Source organism: Propithecus coquereli, unplaced genomic scaffold (genome assembly GCF_000956105.1).
Source record: "Propithecus coquereli isolate 6110/MARCELLA unplaced genomic scaffold, Pcoq_1.0 Scaffold567, whole genome shotgun sequence".
NCBI classification, from domain to species: domain Eukaryota; kingdom Metazoa; phylum Chordata; class Mammalia; order Primates; family Indriidae; genus Propithecus; species Propithecus coquereli.
In genome coordinates this window covers 125,880-146,877 of record NW_012151585.1, presented here as the reverse complement: position 1 = coordinate 146,877, position 20,998 = coordinate 125,880, and the positions used below count along the sequence as shown (strand labels likewise).

At 51.3% G+C, this 20,998-nt stretch overlaps 1 protein-coding gene across 2 annotated transcripts in view; it reads left to right on the top strand.

Annotated features, from left to right (window-relative positions):
- TBC1D10A (TBC1 domain family, member 10A) overlaps positions 1-20,998 on the top strand; it is a 29,415-nt gene that overhangs the window by 1,270 nt on the left and 7,147 nt on the right. For both annotated transcript variants that reach the window (XM_012658001.1, XM_012658000.1), the window contains exons 2-3: positions 16,496-16,595; positions 20,816-20,923. In XM_012658001.1, the coding sequence (XP_012513455.1) occupies positions 16,496-16,595; positions 20,816-20,923 (208 nt within the window). The remainder of the gene's footprint in view (positions 1-16,495; positions 16,596-20,815; positions 20,924-20,998) is intronic.

The following is a 20,998-nucleotide window of genomic DNA, read 5'->3' as shown; positions in this document are numbered from 1 at the left end:
AGTGGAGCAGAACCTTCCCTCCAAGCTGGGCGTCACTTTGCCCTACAGAACCCCCTGAGCCCAGTCTTCAGATGGCATGTACAAACCTCTGGCTGGCAGACCCCTGAGGGAAGAGGGACTCCAGATCCACTCCCATCTGAGCTGTCCTGTCACATGAGACCAGTGCCGTGCACAGAACTGACAAGGCTCCCTCCTGATGTGCACTTCGCATTCAACAGAGACAGCTTCTCACAATCACCAGTGGAGGCTCTTAGAACCCAGCCATGACCCTACTCCAGAGGGTATCTTTCCCCCGCTTCTCTGACCAGATGTGACTGTCCAAGGTTCCCCCAGCCTCTCTCATGACCTAAGGAAGTGCCTTGACTGTCTAAGAACCACCCCACCACACACAAGCAGCCCCATAATGGTCACTTCCGGGATCTTCCCCAACCCCAAAGCCTCTTTATTCACCAGGCCTCCTCCCCCTTCTAGAAATCTAGGCCCCTCCCCTAAGGGGAGTTCCCTTCTACCTACTGGATCTGTCTCCTCCAGCCCCTCCCCACTTGCTTACAGCAGCCTAAGCCAAGTCCAGTTCAGGACTCAGAGAGCACCCCTCATTCTGATCCCTCACCCTGACTTGTCAGTGCTTTGTCACAGTCCCCAGGGATCAGCTTTTGAGAACCCCAAAGAGATTTAGGGTGTGATTTTGAATTGGGGAGCAGTCACCAGGGATTAGGGCCCAGGGAGGGATATGATCTTGAGAGCTGGGAAAGGAGTTCCCAGTTGCATTTGTGGGAGCTTGGAAAGAAGAGCTCAGATTTGTTGGTGAATTCTATGGCATGAGAATTCCTACTACATTGTTCCTGATAATGTGGCCAATATGGGGAAAAAAAAAAAAAAGAGAGTTCCTACTACATGCTTATCAGGTAGTCAGCCAGTCTTGGGGTGCAGAGCAGTGTGATATAGTGGAAGAAGGCCAGACTTTGGAATCATACTTGCTCGCTGTGTGACCTTGGGCAAGATCCTGAATCTCTGAGCCTGTTTACTCGCCTTAAAGGGCATCAGTAACACCTACTTCCAACATTAGTGTGGAGGTTAAATGAGATCAGGTATGCAAAGGTGCTTAGCACGCTGCCTGGCACAATTAGTAGCCCAGAAAATGTTAGTTTCCTTTCTTTACCTTCTAAGGGTCTGAGAAATGAGGAGAAAAATGAGGGCATATCTCTGGTATTTGTGGGCAGAGAGAGGCCCCAGTGGGAGCACCTCCCTTTGGCTGTAGTCCCCAACCATGCAGCCAGACATCTGTCTTCCCCACCCCACAATTGCAAACCCAGGATGTGGCTCTGCAGACACTCTCTACATCACTAATGTCTGTAGGGCTTGGGGCTGAAGTGGGATCCCAGGTCTCCTCCTCTTTCCTGCCTCACTTTCTTAAGCTTTTCAGTCAACCTAAAACCTCTGGTATCTGAAAGCTTGGATGTTCCCTGCTTAGTTTATGTTGTGATTTCAAAAAAGCCAAGAGTAAGTCCCTATGCAAGGCCTTAGAAGGGAAGTTATGGGAAGTTTCAGGGTGACTGCCCTGAACCCAGTCTTGTGGTTGAGGGCTAGAAGTCCATGTGCTGTCCCAGAGAAGTGAAACATTAGCACTGATGGCTGCAGTGGAGATGGTGCGGACTCTGGCTCTGGAGTAAAGGTCCATTTCAGCTACCCTGGGCCGAAGGTTGTCTCAGACACTTTGGTTTTGGTATTTACTGGGGGTTGGAGGGGTGGAGAAGAAAGCAAAGTCAGAGGCTACCTTGCTCAGGTGGCTATTAGGTACCTGACATGAGTAGATCAAAAAAATCATAGACTATTCGAGCGGAAAGGGATCTTAAAAGATTGACTAGCTTAGACCTTACTTACTATACAGATGACGAAACTGGGGTCCAGAGAGGCGAATAACTTGCTTAAGATCACACAGCAGAGTGGCAGAACCAGGACTTGAATCCAGCCCAGGGTTTCAGACTCTTAGGTCAGTACAGTTTCCACTGCCTTCACCATCCATAAATATGGCCTGTGGTCCCTGAAGGAAATCAGGTGCCAGACAGGTAGAACAGAAGATTCTTAGCAGGAACCTGCCTGGTCTCACCTTCCCTGGCTAGGCTCAGCACTTCTGACTCCCCCAGCAGTATAGGAGTCTGACAGGGATGGCCCAGATGGGTATGAGTGTGTTGTCATTACCAGGTCATTAGGCTGATCATCTTCAGAACTGGAACCAGATTATTCACTTTTTTTCCTCAGGCCTGTGGTGGAGTGAATGCTAATTAATGTTTATTTACTGGATAATTTACTGATAGACATTTCAAGTCAGAAAGCTGAAGGTGACCTTAGAGATAGCCATCATCATACAGATAGGTAAACTAAGGAGGCCTGAGAGAAGTGATTAGCATCTCTTCAGTCTATTAGGAGCAAAGCTGGGAATTGAACTTGAAATTCCTGATTCCCAGCCCTAGGCCTTTCCACTTCTTCACCTTGTCTGTCTTTTAAGCCTACTCTGTAGGGAACCTTTGGTGGAACTGAGTTGGTCCCTGCCTGCTCTTGAGCAGTAGCCAGAGGCAGCAAATGACCCTATGGGTATCATAGGCACAGACCAGGTTGCTGGCAGCATTAGTTCTGGCTTGACTGGAGACTGAGCTGGGCATTCAAGCCCGAGAAGGACCAGATGAAAAGAAAGATATGTTCTTAGCAAGGAAGGGTGGGAGGCGTGATGTTACCCTTCCTATCACTTCGGGGTAGGAAGAACAGACTTGTTTGGTGTCCCTTCTGCAGCATAGAGGAGGTGGTCAGGAAGGGAAAGAAGGCTGGAAGTTGTATACCAGCCCTCCTGGTCTGAGGGAGATGGCCTGAGAGAGATGATCCCTGACCTCCCTCTCCTTTTCCCATGTGATTGTCAGGATTGGCTTCCTAAGGCTGAAGCTTCCCACCCGGTCTCAGTGTGCAGGCCAGATGAGTGAGGAGCTATGTGTCTGGGATCCCGTGGGTGTTGGCTTCCTGTTAGGGGAGTGAGGGATCTGAGCTAGGCCCAGGGAGAAACATCTGGAATAGCAATGTTGCCTTCTTCAGTTCCCTGTTCCCTGGGCCCTCCACTACTGGCCAACTGTGGCAGCCCTACAACTTTGGAAATTATAGAACTGGCTTAATTGGCATCCCTATTGTTTGATCTGTGCCAGTTTTTGTTGGGATGGGGCCAGGGCCCTGGCAGGCCAGAGCTTGCCTCCTTGCCTTCCCATCACCTTTTCCAGTTCTTAAGCTCAGAGCAAACCACTTTTCTTGAGCGATTACAGGTCTCAGGAGAGAGTGGAGCTGGCAATGGAGTGGTCCTTGGGTGGCCCATCTGGAAGGAGGCAGTTGTACATGTGGGGTCCAGGTCTGTGACTCTAGACCAAACCCCCTCCCCCATTTTCTCTCCTCTTTCCCTTCTCTCAGCCTCAAAGGAAAATCCAGTTTGGTGGCCCTGTGGGATATTCTAGGGCCTGAGACAAGACCTGACTGGTAAAGGAGGGGGCCGGTGCACCAGCTGCTATCCTGGGAAGGTGCCGGGGTGTCCACCTGCTAGGAAACCCTAAGCTGTGGGAAAGAGATAAGGCGGTGGGGCCTGCTTGATGTTTTGTGCTCCCAGCATCTGGATCTGAAACAGGACCTCTAGAGGGGCAGCGAGGCCTGGCTCTGGTCCAGCCACCCAACCTGTTTACACCGAGATGTGAGAAGGAAGGTGCTTTGTGCTCCCTCCTCGCATAAGCTCTGGAGTCTGGCTGTCTGTGTGACCTTGGACATGTTGTTTCACCTCTCTGATCTTCAGTTTCTCACCTGCAAAATGGTTATGATAATACTGACTTTGCAGGGTTGTTGTGAGACTTAAGTGAACTGATATTTGAAAAGAGCCCAGCACAGTGTAGATGCTCAGATGTTCTTCCCCCTCATAAAGACTGAAGTGGCTAGTGATCCTCTTTTCATTTTCTACTTCCCACCTCTGGCTGTGATGGTGAGTATCGGTGAGGTCCAGCCCCGGTGGGCAGGCGTGAACCCTCACTTCCCCAGAGAGGGGCGGTTATCCCCAATCTGTAGATAAACACACTGAAGACCTGAGAAGAAAGTGCCTATGGTTTGCCAGCTGGTAAATGGTAGAACTGGAAGCTGTTTCTTGACATTAAATCCAGTGACTAAGCCTTGCTAAGGTGGCAGCAGGGAGGGTGCCAGGTGCTCATTTGCCCCTGAGGCCCCCACACCCAGGGCAGGAGTTAGCAGGAACCTGGCTACCTCCCCATCCCAGTTTGGAGAGCAAAGCAGGTCTCAGTACAGTGACAGTTCATGGCCTCGGAGAAAGGCTCAGGGGGGAAGATTCCTGGGGAGGCCCTGGAAGTGTGGCCAGAGTCCACACTGCATTGGTCTTGACCCCAAAATGCTGCATGATGGCCATCTGACTTTGATATCCAGCCTGTGCCTTTTGGAAGTAGTGTTTCTTTGTAGGTAAAGCAGGGATTAGATTCCTTGTACAGATGAGGAATTTGAAACTTAGATAACCCTTGCAGTTAGTTAACAGTGGAGCCAGATCAGAGAGGGATCCCAGGTCTTCCGACTCTCAGCCCAGTGCTCCTCCAGCTATGGCACTGCCTGTTCTCTTCCTCGCTGTCAAGCCAAGTGAGCCTCCAGGCCCAGGATGCATTCATTGCCCACCAGAGCAGAGAGCTCTGCAGTCATCCACCCACTGCCACTGCCCTAGCCGATCACTTTCTTTATCCTGCAGGCAGCATGCTTGTGGGGGGAGAAGGTCTCCTTTAGCTGATTAGTCTGCCCCAGTAAATCTGCTGCTATCCTGGGCCCAGGGACACTCCCTGGCAGGGAGAAAAGTGTCCTGGCTGCCCCACTGGCAAATCAACGCTCCTTATGCTTAACCTGCTTAGAAGTTCTCATCCAGGATTTCAGGGCAACTGCCAACTTTGGCTTTCTCTATCTTGTCCTTCTCTTCCCCATCCCTACCCACATCCCACCCTACTCCATTCTGTGTCCTGTCCAGCTCCTCAGAGGCTGTCGCAGTTTAGCTCCTTGCTCCTCTTCAGGTGGGGAAGTAGGCAGCAAACTCCGCAGCCTGGAGAACAAGCCGAAGCTTCTTTTTGCCAGCTTATCCATCTTAGCAGTGAGCTTATTTACCAAACATTTATTAAGCACCTACTCTGCCAGACCCATGATTGGGACAAGGGGTACAGAACTGAACAAGACTTCTGTGTTGTGTTGCCCTCAAAGCGTTCACAGGTTGGTTGGAAACTGGAACCACAAACAGATCTCAACGGTGTTGAGTGATAAAGGCTGTAATTGAGGCATGTGGTTATTCTGGAAGCAGAGCCAGCCCCACCTACAGGAGCCTGGAAAGAAGTGGCATTTGATCTAGGCCTCCGAAGGGGCAAGAAAGGCCATGGGAAGGGAAGGAATGGGAGGGGACCCATGTGCCAAGTCCCTCCCAAAAGCCACTGTTCGAGCATGTAGTGTGTGAAGAGCAGAGGTGACAAGAAGAGTGGGAGGCAGGAGGATGACGGGAAGCAAGGGTGGGCCAAGGAAACAGGTTGGGCAGTCGAGTCTAGCCGTGAGTGTCAGGCTGAGGCCTCCTGTGTTTCAGGAAGGTTAGTCCGGGTCCGGTATGGAAGGCGGTATAAAGAGGAGCTGGGCCACAGGCAGTGACACCTGCTGGGAGGATCCAGGGTAGCCCAAGGGGCGGTGGTGAGGCCTGGAAGAGGTCTGGAGCTATGAGGATGAAGAGGCCGGCAAATCATTAGGGCTTGGTTCCTGACTGGCCGTGTGGACTGACAGGGAGGTGGGAAGTGGCCCTTGCCTCTCACAGAGCCCATTATGGAGCCTTCTGGCTACAGGAGGCAAGACCAGCTATGGCCTTTCTCTGAAGTGGGCAGTGAGATGTTGCTGACTCTGCTTTGCCACAGCCCTGGGCTCCCCAAGGTGCCTGGCATGGCTGGCATGCCAAGGGCACATCAAGGGGTTCTTTGTCTCCCTCCAGCAGGAGAGCGGGTTAGCTGACCTGGTTGGGGAGGGAGTGGGGTGAGTAGGACTGAGCTTTGTGGTCTCTGCCTGGTAAACATATTGGGTGGCAAGGAAGGCTGCTAGGAGAACCAGGCTGCTCTCTAAGGAGAGAGGGGTGAGGCCTGAGGGCATGGAAAACCTACCTTGCAGTGGGATGGCACCTGCGGGGTGTAGGGTTGGGCCTTTGGACACAGCAGAAACTCATCAGGGGAAGCAGATGGCAGTTGAGGGCCTGCTGGACCTCACCTAGTGTCTTTATTCTGCTCTTGGAGCTGGTGCCTTAGCTGGGACAGTGCAAGCAAGTCCAGCACCTGTGGGAAGGCAAACCCCTCTGCACTACTTAGGGGCAACACCAGCGGCTTCTCAGAGATGAGAGATTCTGGCTGGAAATGTGGATTTCGGCTCGTGTGTGAGAAAGCACTCTGAACTGGGCACAGGGGCCAGGCTGTCCCCAACCACGGAACTAAACCTCCCTCTTTTTCATCCAGCACTTACTGTGTGTGCAGCCCTGTGCTAGGCTCAGGATACAGACCTGGTCCTACTCACAGGACTCACAGCCTGGCAGGGAAGTCAGCTAGTAAACAAGTAGTTCCAGGTGTGGCTGTGTAGGAAGGATTGTGAGGATCGAGTGAGACAACTGGATTAGGAGCACAGCATAAACAAAGACTCCCCAAACAGGGATCAGGGGACCTGTGTCCTGGGCCTCACTGAGCCGCTACTAGGTGTGTGACCTTGAGAAAGTTGCTTAATCTCTTTAAACCTCAGTTTCCCCCACATAATAAAACATTTTTAATGGGATTAATGTTGACGATGTCTACTTCTAACATTCCGAGACGGACCTTGGAGTATATGGCAGATGCTTTGGGAAGTCGTTTGTGTGGTACCACACAAATGCAAGGGGTCATCACGCTGTTGCCCACGGAAGCCAGTGCTTCCACCATGCTCTGTTCCTCTTGTAAGAGGACCTCTCTTTGTGTGCAGGACCAATGGCCCTCATGTCTTTGGGGGTATAATGACATCAAAGGATGCTTTGGTTTGTCTAGCTCTTTAGTCTGCAAGTGCTTTCATTCCTGTTGCCTTGTAGTAACCCTTATAGCAACAGTGGGAAATTAGTAGGGTAAGTATTATTTTACCCTGTTTACAGACAAGGAAACTGAGGCTGAGCAAGGGATGGAACTGGGCCTGGAACTCAGGAGTCCTCCTTCCCAATTTTCCATCTTATACAGGCTTACCCAGTGGCTAATGGCCACCATGTGGCCTCTCCCCCCCCCGCTCCTTGTCCCAACCTTAGGACTTCAGCCCAGCCCCAAGTGTCTGCATTTCTCCTAACAAGCTTCTCGGGTTGTTTTTGTTGCTGAGTTCTTATGATGGATGGCATAACTGCTGTCCCAGGTCTCCACACACAACTCCTCACATGTTCCCCAAGACAAGCAGCTGGGTTGTGGGGGGCCTACCTAGCGAGGGAGCGTAAGTGTGGAGAGCTCTTGTTCCTCCTCAGTGCTCTCTGGGCCCTGGATGCTGTGTGTCCAGAAGTGATCCTTCCTGGCCTGCCACTTTTGGAGGATGCTCCTTTTTTCCCTTCCCCGTCTGTCTTGGCTTCACCAGAAAGGAGAATCTAAACTTGGGCCTGGGAGAGCCCAGGTCGAAGACACCAGCAGACCTGCCTTCAGGTCCTGGCTCTGTCACTTTCTAGACATGTGACCTCTCTCAGTCTATAAATGGGCTAGGGTGGCACTGGGAGGTGGGGTGTTATGAGGATTAATGGTGATGGTGTTGGTAAAGCACCCAGTACAATGTCTGCCACAAAGTAAGGGTTCCATGGAAGATGGTGGCGCTCACAATTCAAGTGTGAATTACCCTCTGAGATTTCACCTCAGGCCTTTGGCATAATGGTAGGGAGCAAGGCAGCATAGGCATGAAGATCTGGCTCCCCTCACATGCTCTGCCTCCCCCCACCCCATGCTCTGCCCACCCACCCCAGGGCTTTGGGGGTTAGGCAGGAGCCAGTCCCACTCAGCTTGTGGTCTGGAGCTTCCCAGCCTGCCAGAGCATATTGGGAATCCCCCCATCAGTTCTTTACTGAGTCATTGGGAACAGGGCCCTGATCCGAGGGCCTGATCTTCCTTCTTCTTGGCCTGTGAAGACAAAGCAGAAGTGAGAGCAGAGGTGGGCCTTCTGAAAGATTGAACTCAAAGCGTGCAGCCATAGTGCTGCCTGGGGCCTCTGCCCTCCTGGCAGTCACTTGGGGAAGGAGTCCCAGTTTGCTTCATAATTCCCACCACCCTCCTGCATTCCCTGTAGACTTTCATGCTGAGCTTCTTGTCCTGCCTCTGAGTGACCCCCTCTGTCCTCCCAAAATAGCCATGGTAATGGCATTTCACAGAGGAGCCTGTATGGTAGACCAGGCTTTCACCTACACCACCTCATTTAATTCTGCAAGATATAGTTATCATCATAATCCCATTTTACAGAGGCAGAAACCAAGTCCCAGAGAGGTAAAGTGATGTGTCAGGCATCACACAGTTTGTGCCTCTGAGTCCACTGAGCTCCAAGCTCTCTGTGAGCAGGGTTGCATGCCCCCAGCCCAGTGGACAACACTCAATACTGGAGTCAAGTGATAGTGAAGGAAGAGCAGAGCCTGGATTCACTTCTGGGCCATCCCCTGCTCGCTGTGGACTTGGCCTGCTGGAAACCTGAGTTTCCCCCTTTGCACAAGGGGATTGATAATTAAAGGACCTGTCTCCCAGGCTAGTCAGGATTAAATGAAATAATGCAAGTTAAGTATTGAGCACAGTGTCTGGTGCTTGGCAAGTGCCTGGCAAGTGCTATAACAGGCATTCAGTTAAGGTAATTGAATATTAGAATTGTAATGTTGTAAAAGGCCATTGTCAAGCAGATCTGTGCTCAGCCCTGTGCTGGGCTTTGAGGAAGATGTAGAGCTGGCATCAGGCCAGAGAGGATGTCCTTCATCAAGCTCTTACTGTGTTTACCCACCTGATCTCAAGGTAGAGGACAGTATTCCCATCTCTCGCTGACAACATTGAACCTGAGGTCACAAAGCTAATGAATTGGTCAACACATGTTTATTGAGTGCCAGGAGGTACCAGGCACTATTCTAGGCCAGGGACACACTGCAGAGAAGGAGGCCGAGAGAGCCCCTGCCCCCGGGAGCGCACCTTCTCATGGAATGCTGCCTTAGCAGAGTGGACAGGCGGGTGGAGAAGCTGCACCTGCTCCACGGGACTGCTCGCGTTCCCCAAGCCAGCCAGGCCCTTTCCTATTGCACTTGCACACACGGAGCCTTCTGCCTGGTGTGTCCTTTCCCCTTTCCCAGCCTGGCTACTTCCTGTCACCCTTGAAACCCCAATTCAAAAGTCAGCTCCCCTTTAAAACTTTCCCTAAACACCCTTGCCTTCACCCTAGGGACTTGCAGTCTTCTAGCACCTTTTACATGCTTCTGTGATAGTGTTTCTTCTATGTGTGCTAGTAATTTACCCACTCATCTGTCTCCTCGGCCAGATTCACCTCCTCAAGGACAGGGACTGCATGTTATTCATCTTCGTAGATTCAGGGTCTGGAACATGGGCTCTGGAGAGATGTGTGTGGAATATAATAAGGGGCTGATTGTGCTCTGTCCCTGGAGTAGTTAGGAAAAGCTTTGTAGAGATGAGAGAGAGTTCTGAAAGAGGCCTCCCAAGTTGGTGGAACCACATTAGAGTGGGGGAGTGGGGTTGAGGGAGAGTAGCTCAGGAGAGGCACCTAGACGTAGTACTAGGGAAGAAAGGAGGGATGTGCAGGGGAACAGGAGGGCCTGAGAGCCAGGGCCTGAGCCTTCTGTTGGACAAGGAGGGCAGTAGGGAGCTGTGAAGGAGTCTGGGCAGATGAGGGGCCTTATATAAACAAGTCAAGACTAATTTTGGTAAGATCTATCAGTAAGATCTAGCAATTTGGTAAGGATAGGTGAGGGCCATACATGAGTTAAAGTGGCCCCTGAGTGCCTGCAATGAGATTGTGATCTGAGGATCTAGTCACCAGCAGGGAATTGTAAGCAGCACTGCCTGGTAGGGCCTGGGGTTGGGGGAAGGGATGTCTTTTGTTGAGACTAGCCTCCATACCTTTCTGCAGTTGTCAGAGCTGCCCTGGGGGTTTCTGCTGTGGTCTGAGCTCTTTCTAGCTGAGTGGGGCAGAGGAGGAGGGTATTCCTTGCATTTTGGAGCCAGTAGGGCTGGTGGCCAAAGGAACCATTTCTTCATTCAGTGGGGTGGAGCTGGGCGGAGGCCCAGGGCACCAAGGCCAGTGAAGGGTGGAGAGAACCTGTTTATCAGTGTGCACTGACCCAGCGCTGAAAGGAGCAGAGCCAGGAATTCCACATGGGAAAGAGAGGCAGGCCCAGCACTAGCCTGCATGGGGAGCGAGGGAGAGTGAAGCTAGCCAGACTGTCACCTAGACAGGGAGCCTGCACACTGCCAGCTTCAAGACAGGGGCAGCCGGGCTGCAGGAGGGAGCGCCAGGCTGCTGTGGACCATCTTCCTTTTCCATACCGGCTCACAGCATGGCCTCGGACAGATCACTTACCCTCTGGGCCACAGGCCTCCCGAGCTGTTTGGGGAGGGGATGGCCTCCCTGGGTGATCTTACAGGGCTCCCAGCCCTGACAGCCAGCCATTTGCACACCACCTCTCCTGCACTCTGGTTTCCCATCATCACTTCTTATGGAACTGGTCTAAAAGCTATTTATACTTTGAGTCATTACCACCTCTTAGGGTAATGAACTCCAGAGGTTGTTACCCAATGTGCAAAGTAGGTCAGCCTTTTGTTTATCCTCACTTCTCTTTTGAGCTCTGAGCGGGAGAGGGAAGCTCCCTCACCCTCCTTTGTCTCTGGATCTGTGATTGGCTGTGCTTTCTCTGCACACCCATTTCCCAATTTTCCACACTTCAGTGAGACTTTCTCTGGTTGCGTCCTCTCCATCCTGGAGACCCAAATGTGAGAGGCTACTTTCATGTTATTCCCTCCAGCCCTTCTTAGCACAGAGGGTGGTGAAGAAGGAAGGGAATGTGACAGGGATTGAGGCACTGTTATGTGCAGGGCACTTGATATGCATCGGAGAGTTTAGTGCTCAAGTGGCAGCCTCCACTTCCAGACTGTGTAACCTCGGGCAGATTACTCAACCACGATGAATCTTAGTGTTCTTGTCTATTAAGTGGAGATAATACAGGCTCCTTCCTTGGGGAATTGCGTACCTACGTAGTGTTTGGCAGAGCTAGTACATGGCCAGTGCTCGAAACATGTCAGCTTTTACTGCCTCACATCATCTTTACTGCTACTGTCCGAGGAGGTGGCATTGCCCCCATGCTATGGCCAAGGAACTGGAAGCTCGGAGAGTGGAGCAACCTGCCCTGTTTCACACAGCTGTGAAGTGGTAGAGCTGGGATGAGAAGCCAGGAGTTATAATTTGTCATTGAGCAAATTATGTAATCTCTCAGGGCCTCAGTTGCTTCCTGGGTAAAATGACGATAATCATGCCCTCCCTACGTCAGCGGACTGTGTATGGGGACCAGTCAGATGAGAAGAGGGATGTGAAAGTGCTAGGTAAACTGCAAATGCCAGTTGCCTAACGGCTACCATTTGCTAGCCACCTGCCAGGCTGGGCCCTTGTACACATTTACCCCTCATTGCAGCCCTATAAAATATGAGGTGTGCATTATGGCCCCACTTAACAAGGAAGAGGCTGAGATTTAGGAGGTCAAGTGAGCTTTTGGAAGCCTCCAGCCTCTAGGTTACAGGAGAAGGCTGGAGAACCGGGAATGTGCAGAGAATGGGGTCAGTAGATTCCCTGCCGCCTCGGGCCATGGCATGGCACAGCACAGCTAAGCCTAGCTCAGCCCAGGAGCCTGACAGGATCTGTGATCAGTCACCATCTTTGTCTCTTCTGAGCCTTTCCTGCTCAGGAGATGGGGTGCTGGCAAACAGCAGGTTGCCCAGGCTTACCATCTCCAGCTGGGGTTTTGCTGGCAAGCTACACCCATCAGTGTATTGGTGCCACCGAGCATGCATAGGTCTGGGCAGGCTGCTCTCTGGGGGCAGTCAGGACACTGGAGGAGGTGGGGTTAGACTGTCTCCGGTGGCTTAGGGGCCAGAGATCGAGACACACAGCAGCATCCGGAGGAGGGCCTGATTTCCCAACAGCCTTCCCTGGGGAGTTAGAAGCAGCCCATGAGTCACTGAGGCAGAGGGGAAGGCTTGGTTCAGCCACTTACTTATTAGCTTCGTGACTTTACCCAAGTCATACAACCTCTCTGATCAGGTCAAGTCTCCCATGGGCCAAATGGAAATAGTAGTTAATCTGTGAGGGCTCCGCTATTAGAGGGACAAATAAAATTGCTGTAGGCAGAAGTGGCTTGTAGCCCTGAATGCAGTGGCAAATGAAAGTAATGATGTCATGGAGGAAACCAGGCACGTGTTGAGCACCTGTGAGGTGTATGGTGGGAGTTAGAGAAGAAGTTCAAGACCTGGTCCAGGGAGGGAGGGGTAGTGCTGAGCACTGTGAGCAAGTCGTAATGGAGTGCTCATTTCGGACTTCATGGCTTGACCCATTCATGAATTGATGCTGAAATCAATTTCAGGGGATTGTGACAGGCATTTAAAGGGGAAAAAAAATAGAATAATATAAAATTGAACTGAAAATATCAGTGCATTAGTATATGTTAGCGCAACTTGTTTCGTAAAACATATTTGTGTGTGTGTGTGTGTATAAACTCAGTATAAAATGTATTTTCACTGTGGGTCTCAGTTTAAAAAGTGTGAGAAATAGTTTTCTAAGCCAGGTTGAAGGTCTTCAGGCTGGAGGAAAATTAATGAGATCTGGGCAGCAGGCGTGCAGGCCGTGTGGAGGCAGAGGAGTGTAGTTCAAGGGTCAAGAGCAAGGACTTTGGAGTCAGGCAGTCCTGGGATTTAGTCCCACCTCTGCCACTTACAGCCACGTGGTCTTAAGCAAGCCCTCAACCTTAGTCTTGGATTCTACTGCAAAGTGGAGAAAATGATATTATGGTAGGGTTACTATGAAATGTACATGTGATCAACACTTATACAAAGTACTGAGAAAAAATTGATGAGTAGTAAATGATATACAAATGGTAACGACTGTTGCTAATGTTGTTATTGCTGTAGTTGTGGTTTTTAATGTCATCTTGGGCCTTGAAGGGTTCCTGTGACTTGGGAGAAGAAAGGGCATCCCAGGTAGGAATGGGTGGATGACCAAGGATAAGCATGTGTGTGCGAGGTATGAGAGAAGTCTGAGAATTGTGCGGCCTCTGAAGGGGGTGTTTAGATTATAGGTAGAAGATGCTAGGAAAATTAACAATAGGGTGGCTTCACCTGAAGGTCATGAGGCCCTATCCCTGGAAGAGTTCTCGCAGAGGCTTGGCTACCCCATGGGTCATTTGATCCCTTCTCCTGGATCAGCTTCAGTTTCACTAGCAGCTGGCTTGTGCCCTCTCTCCCACTGTCAGGAGGAACCCACCAGGGCCTCTACGCCATCACACTGTTTGCAGGGACCCCCCTGACCCCAGGTTCATCTCACAGCTCCTCTCTGGGTGTCCTTATGGAGTCAAATTCACAATGCAGGCTGTCCAAACCTATAGGGAAACTGAGGCTCAGAGAGGGAAGGGGACGTGCCTGTCATAGAAGGGATTCCTGTAGCAGACAGCAGTTGCATCAGATGCTTTCCAAGATCCTGAATGGCTCAGTTGAAGGATACATGAACCTTCTGATTTTTAAACAATGAATAGCCTTTCAGGAGCACATCCTGTGCACAAGAGATGTCTACCTGCAGTTAGAAAGCATGTGGTGTGCTGAGTGCTGGGAACAGCCAGCCCTCCAGACACTTCCTTCTCACCATCCCCAGGTAGATTAAATGCCATGGCTGTTGAAGGAGAAGCCATTCAAATGACCATATTTCCCCAAAATTTTTCTAGTTTACGATTTTAAAAATCAAAATGGATCTTTTTGATTGACATGTACATTTAAAATAGTAAAATAGTAAAAGTGGGTTTAATGGGGGGGGAGGTTTTGTTTGTTTCTGAAGAGATTTTGCCAAATCAATGGTGTAGCTTAAAATCAGTGGTGTCTTAGAATCCAGGAAATATGGTAGTTTGTTTTGTACCCTGTTGAAATTCCGGTTTGAGGTTTGACGTTGGGGCTTTGAAACTGCCAAAGCTGTTATCTGGCATCAGTTAAAAGAACTCAACATGTTCCTCTGTGTATCTACAGTTGGGAGAATGGGTATTTCTGAGGCCCTGCAGTCAGATTTTATCAGCAAAGCCAGACTGAGGTGTCAGATGAGCTTGTATTTAATCACATGGGAGTTCTTTAGAAACTGGTAATCTAGGGTGAAAGCCTTGCCCTCTTTGAGCCTCAGTTTCATCATCTGTGCAGTGGGGGGATTGGATCAGCTATATCCACATCCAGAACTGCCTGTTGACTCAGGGTGGGTACCCTTTCGTTTAGTTAACTCTAAGGCTTATCCCTTGACTGTTGCATAAGCGAGTGTGTTGTAAGTGGTGGAAGGCGTCATGGCCTGGAATGTGTGGGCCCTTGGTTTCTGCTTCCTGGGTATTTGGGGGTTGCCTGGAGACGTGTGTCCCTAAAGGCCTGATCCCTGCTTTGCTCTTATCAGAAAGAGAAAGGAAGGGAGTGGTTTTGTGCCCTAGTTCTGCCTCTAGGTGGTGAGGGGGGCAGCAGTTTAAGGGGGGTGACTTGTCAGTGTGTCGGGGGCCTGTTTTGCCCTTGGCTGTCGTCCCTTCTCAACTCTTCAGCTCCAAGGCTGCTCTTAGGCCTGGGCAGTTCCCCAGGTAAAGTGCACGGAAGAAGAGGACCTGCCCTTTTGTGTCTTGGGGGCCTCCGCTCTGCCAGGGCCCCTCCTCGCTCTGTTCTTCCAACCAGTAAAAGTCACAGCAGCACATTTCCTTCCGGTAGAGAGAGAATCAGAGACTCGAGAGGCCTGGGCCAGGCCCCCGCCCCACCAGGTCCTGTTCCTGAAAGCCTCCTGCAAGCTGCCTTGAGTGCCTCTGACCCTGTGCTCCTCTCTGGGAGGTCAGGCAGCGCTGAGTGCAGCTCTTGGCAAGGACCTGACTTCGATTTGAGTCCAGGTTTTTCTACTGAGTTGCTGTTTGACTCTGAGCAAGATACCTTTCCTGAGTATCGTACCTCTCTGAGCCTCTATTTCCCTGTCTGTCATTAATATTTTATTCTATTAATACTGTCAAATACTTTTTTTTTCCTCAGCCATGATCAATGAAGACAAGTACTTTTTTAATTTGAAAAAAAACCACATAAAGCACAAAAAAATATGAAAGATCCATAATCCACCACTTCAAAATAATTTTAAGAAAAGAGTGTATGTGTGTGTGTGTGTTGTGTGTGTGTGTATGTGTGTGTAGAGAGAGAGATGCATGCATACATTTTATTGTTGTTGTTACCAAAATTGCTCTGTAAACTAAATTAGAAAGCATATGTAGAATACCTAGCCTACAAATGTTAGTCTCCTTCTTCTCTTTGCCCCTCAGTTATGTGAACTTGTGAATTTCCAGCGCATCACTCCTTGGAGGAAGCCCACTCAGTTGATAACACACTCTGGCTAAGCCAGGGGTTCCTGCCCCAGCCCACCTCCTGCTGCTTTGGTGCTAGTCTGCCTGCCTGGGGTGGGTGTCGATGCTGAGCTGCTATCCCCACGTTTAGTGCCCACCAGAACATCAACAGCATGAGGATCAAGACTTTGTCATGGTCACGGGAATACATCCCCACAGCCGGTCCAGAACAAAGCACGGTTTTGACAGCTGCTCAGGCAGTAGACGTACGAATAGAAGAGGTGGTGTTTGATGGGGCTTTGAAGTGTGTGTAGGATTTTGATGGGTGGAGACAGCTTGGGGAGCATTCCAGCAAAAGGACTGGCGTGAGTAAAGGTTGAGAGGTGGGAAAGGGCCAGGGCGTAATTGGGGAAACTCTGAGTAACTAGTTTGGCTCGAGTGAGGAGGTGGCATGTTATTTCTGTACTCGTTTGACTAGTTTTTGTGTCCAACTCTGCGCCTTGCACACAGGCCCTCCAAAAAGACTTGTTTACCAAGGCTAACCCAGGACTGGAATGTTTTGCTTTGGTGCACAGATGCAGACACTCACTTAGCCTCTGCTCCAGAGAAGCACAGTGACCCCTGGCCCCTGGACACATTGGGAGAGCACTTGAACCTGCTGTCTCTCTGGCTTGTGTCTTCCAGGGAGGAGGGCAGAGTTCCTTGTCGTCTGCAGTGGGGTGTTCATGAATTACCAGTCCCAGAGGGAATGGCAGGGATGGGGGCGCGGAGGAATGGAGGTCTGACCAGGCTGGTGGCTGGGGCGAAAGCCAGGGCCTTTGCTTCTCTTGGCACCTCTGACAGGCCCTGCCCTCTGCTCCACAGGCTGGAGGAAGTGCCCCTGGAGGTGCTGAGGCAGAGGGAGTCCAAGTGGCTGGACATGCTCAACAACTGGGACAAATGGATGGCCAAGAAGCACAAAAAGGTGAGGGGCCTGGCCTTGGACCTTGGGCTGGGAGTTGGCAGCCTGGGTAGGAGGAGGAGGAAGAGGTAGGAACTTCAACTTAGGAGGGCAGGGGCTTCTCCAACTACCAGGTGCCTTAGGTGTCCTTCAGCTGCCAGTGGAGGACAGAAACTGGCTGGAGGGCAGGGGGAAGGTTGGGACCTCATAGATGATTTCAGATTTGTGCAGAACTTTGTTCTGGAGTTCATCTTCAAAGCCACTTTTAGCCAATAGCCCTTATACGTAGCTTTCCCCTAGCATTCCTGGGAGAAGGCCTTGAGTGCTGCTTACCCCATCAGGGAGGATTTTATAATACCAATAATAGCTAACATGTATGGAAAATTTGCAGTGTGCTTGGCACTTGTCTCGGATAATTCTTACAACACCCTGGTGTGAGGTTAGTGGTCGTAGTAGCCCCACTGTAGGCTGGCCTGCAGGATCAAGATTTGAACCCAAGGCCGGGCGCAGTGGCTCACGCCTGTAATCCTAGCACTCTGGAAGGCCGAGGCGGGTGGATTGCTCAAGGTCAGGAGTTTGAGACCAGCCTGAGCAAGAGCGAGACCCCATCTCTACTAAAAATAGAAAGAAATTATCTGGACAACTAAATATATATAGAGAAAAAATTAGCCGGGCATGGTGGCCCATGCCTCTAGTCCCTGCTACTCGGGAGGCTAAGGCAGAAGGATTGCTTGAGCCCAGGAGTGTGAGGTTGCTATGAGCTAGGCTGACGCCACGGCACTCACTCTAGCCTGGGCAACAAAGTGAGACTCTGTCTCAAAAAAAAAAAAAAAAAAAGATCTGAACCCAAGCAATGTAACTTTAGCACCTGCCCTCTTCATCACCACAATAAGTGTCTTTCTTCACCCTCTGGATTAATTTGATGATTTCCCTCTTGCCTCCTGGCCAAAGTGAAAGGAAAGAAAAGTAACCTGACAGTTTAATAACAGTCTTACAAAAATGAAAACACCCAGTAGTCCTTTTCTAGTCAGGCTCTATCCCCTGGGAAAACATTCTTGGCCACCACTCTTAAGTGTGTGTGTGTGTCGACATCCTTGGCTACCCTCACCAGGGTCTAGTTACTTCCTGGCTTAGAGGAGACCTGTCCAGAGCCTCCTAGCCAGGGTCTCCTCTGCACAAGTTCCCAGTCCACAGAGTGAACCCCACTGTCCACTGTCGTCTGCTGACACAGTGCTCTGGTCCGGGCCAACACAGCTGGCTGCAAGGCCTAGCAGAAAACTCAGGACCAAAAGTCAGGTCTGGGCTTGGGCCTAGCCCCGTTCCCTTTCTCCCTTCGTGCCCGTGGCTGGCTGTATAACTTTGGGCAAGTCACTTTGCCCTCTCAGCCTTGGTTTCTCTGGTCAAGTGAGAGTGATAATCCTGTTTCAAGGTTCCCACAGGGTGGTGACCATAAGTACTTCATAGACTGTAATGCACTGTGCCATGGGAGAGGCTCACCCAAGCCAAGGCTCTTTATTATTGTTCTACATGGACTTTGGGGCACTCATCTTTTGCTTACGAGAAAATCGATGACTGTCTCTCTCAAAAAATTTTAAGGCAGTTATTCCTCAACTGCTTCCTGCTTGACTCTGGGGTCTGTTCTCCTGCCTCATCACCGCTCGGCTCTAACCCTGAGCTGTAGCTTGCTCTTCAGCCATTTCTTGTGGTGACTAGTGGTTGGCAGGGACTGTGGCTCTGGCCTTCTTGCAAATGGGGATTCCAGAGGGGAGCCTTGGGAAGCTCCTGTCAGCAGAGCAGTGAGCAGCACTTCCTCTTCCCCCTTTGCTTCCCTGGCACTGTAGTTAGAGCCCAAGGGCTGCCCTGCCCAGCAGAGGCTTCCACAGGAGTGTTTCAGCCCACCCTGCCCAGAAGCCCTAACCTACTGCTCCTCTCCAGACCGAGACAACCACAGGGCACCCCTCCTCCCACCTCAGCTGTGGCCCCACCGGGCCCTGCCCTGGGAGCTCTTCCTGGCCTGCCTGTGGAGGCTCGGGCTCTCCCTCTGGTCTGGAAGTCATGGTACAGGAAGGACAATACCTGTCTCAGGAAGTGGGCTCAGACCCATACATAATCCTGCTGAGAGAGTGCCTTCCTTCCCCAGCCATGTCCAGGACAGAATTCTGGGCCTGCATAGAGGCAAGGCTGTGGCTGGAATGCTGTCTTCCCCTGTAGAGCCCTGCCCTCCCAGAGTTCAGCAGGCAAGGGTGTGGCCTCATTCAGCTTTCATCAGAGACCTCTCCCCAGGCCTTGCCTCAGAGAATGGTAGTCCTTTGTGGTTTCTGGAAGCACTTTGTCATGCTTTATCTTTACTGATTGCCTAAGGCAGGTGGGGTCTCTAGCACCTTTATGCTGAGGGCAATACCAGCAGCCAGAGTGGGGAAGGCTGGCTATGTTCTGGGCTCTCTGTCCCCAGCTCCCCAGCCCTGGGTCCGCAGTTAGGGTGAGGCCTCTCTGGGAACCTTAATAGACTGAAAGTGTTCCAGGGCTCTCTTGAAGGAGGATGATGGGGGGCTGTCACAGGGGGGCTGCCTCATGTTGAGTTTGGCCCTGGGGGAGCTTGAAGGGCCTGTGACTCTGGGCTGTACTATGTCCCTTTGCCAAGGCAGTTCCCTTCCACTCCCTTCCTATGCCCCCTTTCCAGGCAGTCCCAGAAGCTCTTACTTGGTGCCTGTGACCAGCCAGTGCTGCTCTTCCCCTCTCTGCCTGGCTCCTTCCTGGTTCTTGACTCTCTCTGACCCTTGGAAAGTTTTCTCTTGTTTGCACTGGTCATCAGGAAGGCCAGGGCTTCTGTGCTCCCTCCTCCGAGAGCTGTTAGAGGGACTGTTTTGAGGGGGTTTCCAGGTGAGAGGAAGTTAGGTGTAAGCGGAGGCCCTGGGGCTTCTATGTCAGGCATCCTGCTGGGATGGAGGGGCGGAGAGGAAGCTGTCACTTAGTGAACACAGGCTGTGTGTCAGGCCCCACAGTAAGCACATTTTTCCCCTTCTAGTGGAATCCTTTCAACCACTCTGCCAGGGAAGAGATATTATCATTCTGATCTTATAGTTGAGAAGTGATTGGCTCAAAGTCAGCACTGGATTTAAACCCACGTCCGTCCAGATGTTCTTCTCATGCCATGGGTGCTCATCTCCTTTATCCCAGTGCAGGGCCTGAGGGAGTGTCACTGGCCCCTGCCCCACCCTCCACCATTCCATAGGAGTAGTGCCTCTGCATTTGCCCCCACCCTCCTTGACAGGCAGGACAGCTGCCTTCAGAGCCTCATTCTGGTCCCAAGCCCAGGGGGAGCCCCCCACCCCCATCCATCTCTGAGAGGCAAGTGGAGTGGAGAGCGCGTGGATCTGGATCCCTGGAGCCTGTGTGGCGCAGCTAGGAGGTATTTGGGTCTCTGATTGTGTGACTTTAATTTTTCCCACTCTATGCCTTGGTTTCCCCATTTGTAAAAAACATATTAGTTTTTCAGATGGGGTTTTGGCATTAGAAAACTTCTGATAAAAACAGCTAGTCTGAATTAAGCACTAGCTCTGGGTCATGAGCTACCTCAAATACTTCCTTTCTCACTTCTCCCGTTCTGCGAGTGGCAGAGAAGACCTGGGCCATTTTAGCAAGGGCTGGGATTATGATTCACACCCAGGCCAGCTGCCTCTGCCCCAGGCTCGTGATCCTGGGAGCTCAGGGTCAAGGAGAGAAGAGAAGGGATTTTTTACCAAAACAAAGAGGGAGCCATTCGAGCAGCTCCCATCTGCCTTCTGAGTTCTGCTGCAATTTCTCCCCGCTACGCTGGCTGTGTCTTGCCACTTGGCTGCTTAAAACAACACCCCCACGAAAGTGTCCAAGCCATGCCCCATAAAGTGCAGTTCCTTCCCTGGTGACAAATCATAGGGCTTTCCCAAATTATATGGCTTCATTTTGATTCAGAAAATAGTTTGGGGGGTCCAGAATTCTGTGACAGACCTCAGGAATGCCTGTGTTGTCACTGGACCAGGGGCTGTGCAACTCTGCCATCACTTGGTGGCAGCGTGTCTAATTGCAGTCACCTCCTCCCCCGACTATAGGGTCTGCATTATAGCAACAGTACGAAAGTCCTCTCTTCTCCCTGTTTCTGCTCTAGCTGATACGTGCACTGAGGGCCTGGCAGGCACTGGCAGAGGGACTGGGCTGGGGAGCTGCCTGGGCAGATGCACGGGCACAGCCATCCTTTTGACTTTCAGATCCGTCTCCGGTGCCAGAAGGGCATCCCACCTTCTCTGCGGGGCCGTGCTTGGCAGTACCTGTCAGGAGGCAAGGTCAAGTTACAGCAGAACCCTGGAAAGTTTGACGTGAGTTTCCCTTCCTTCACCCTGCCCTTCCTTCCGCATCTCTTGGCGTCCTCCCCATAGCCGTGAATCCCCCAT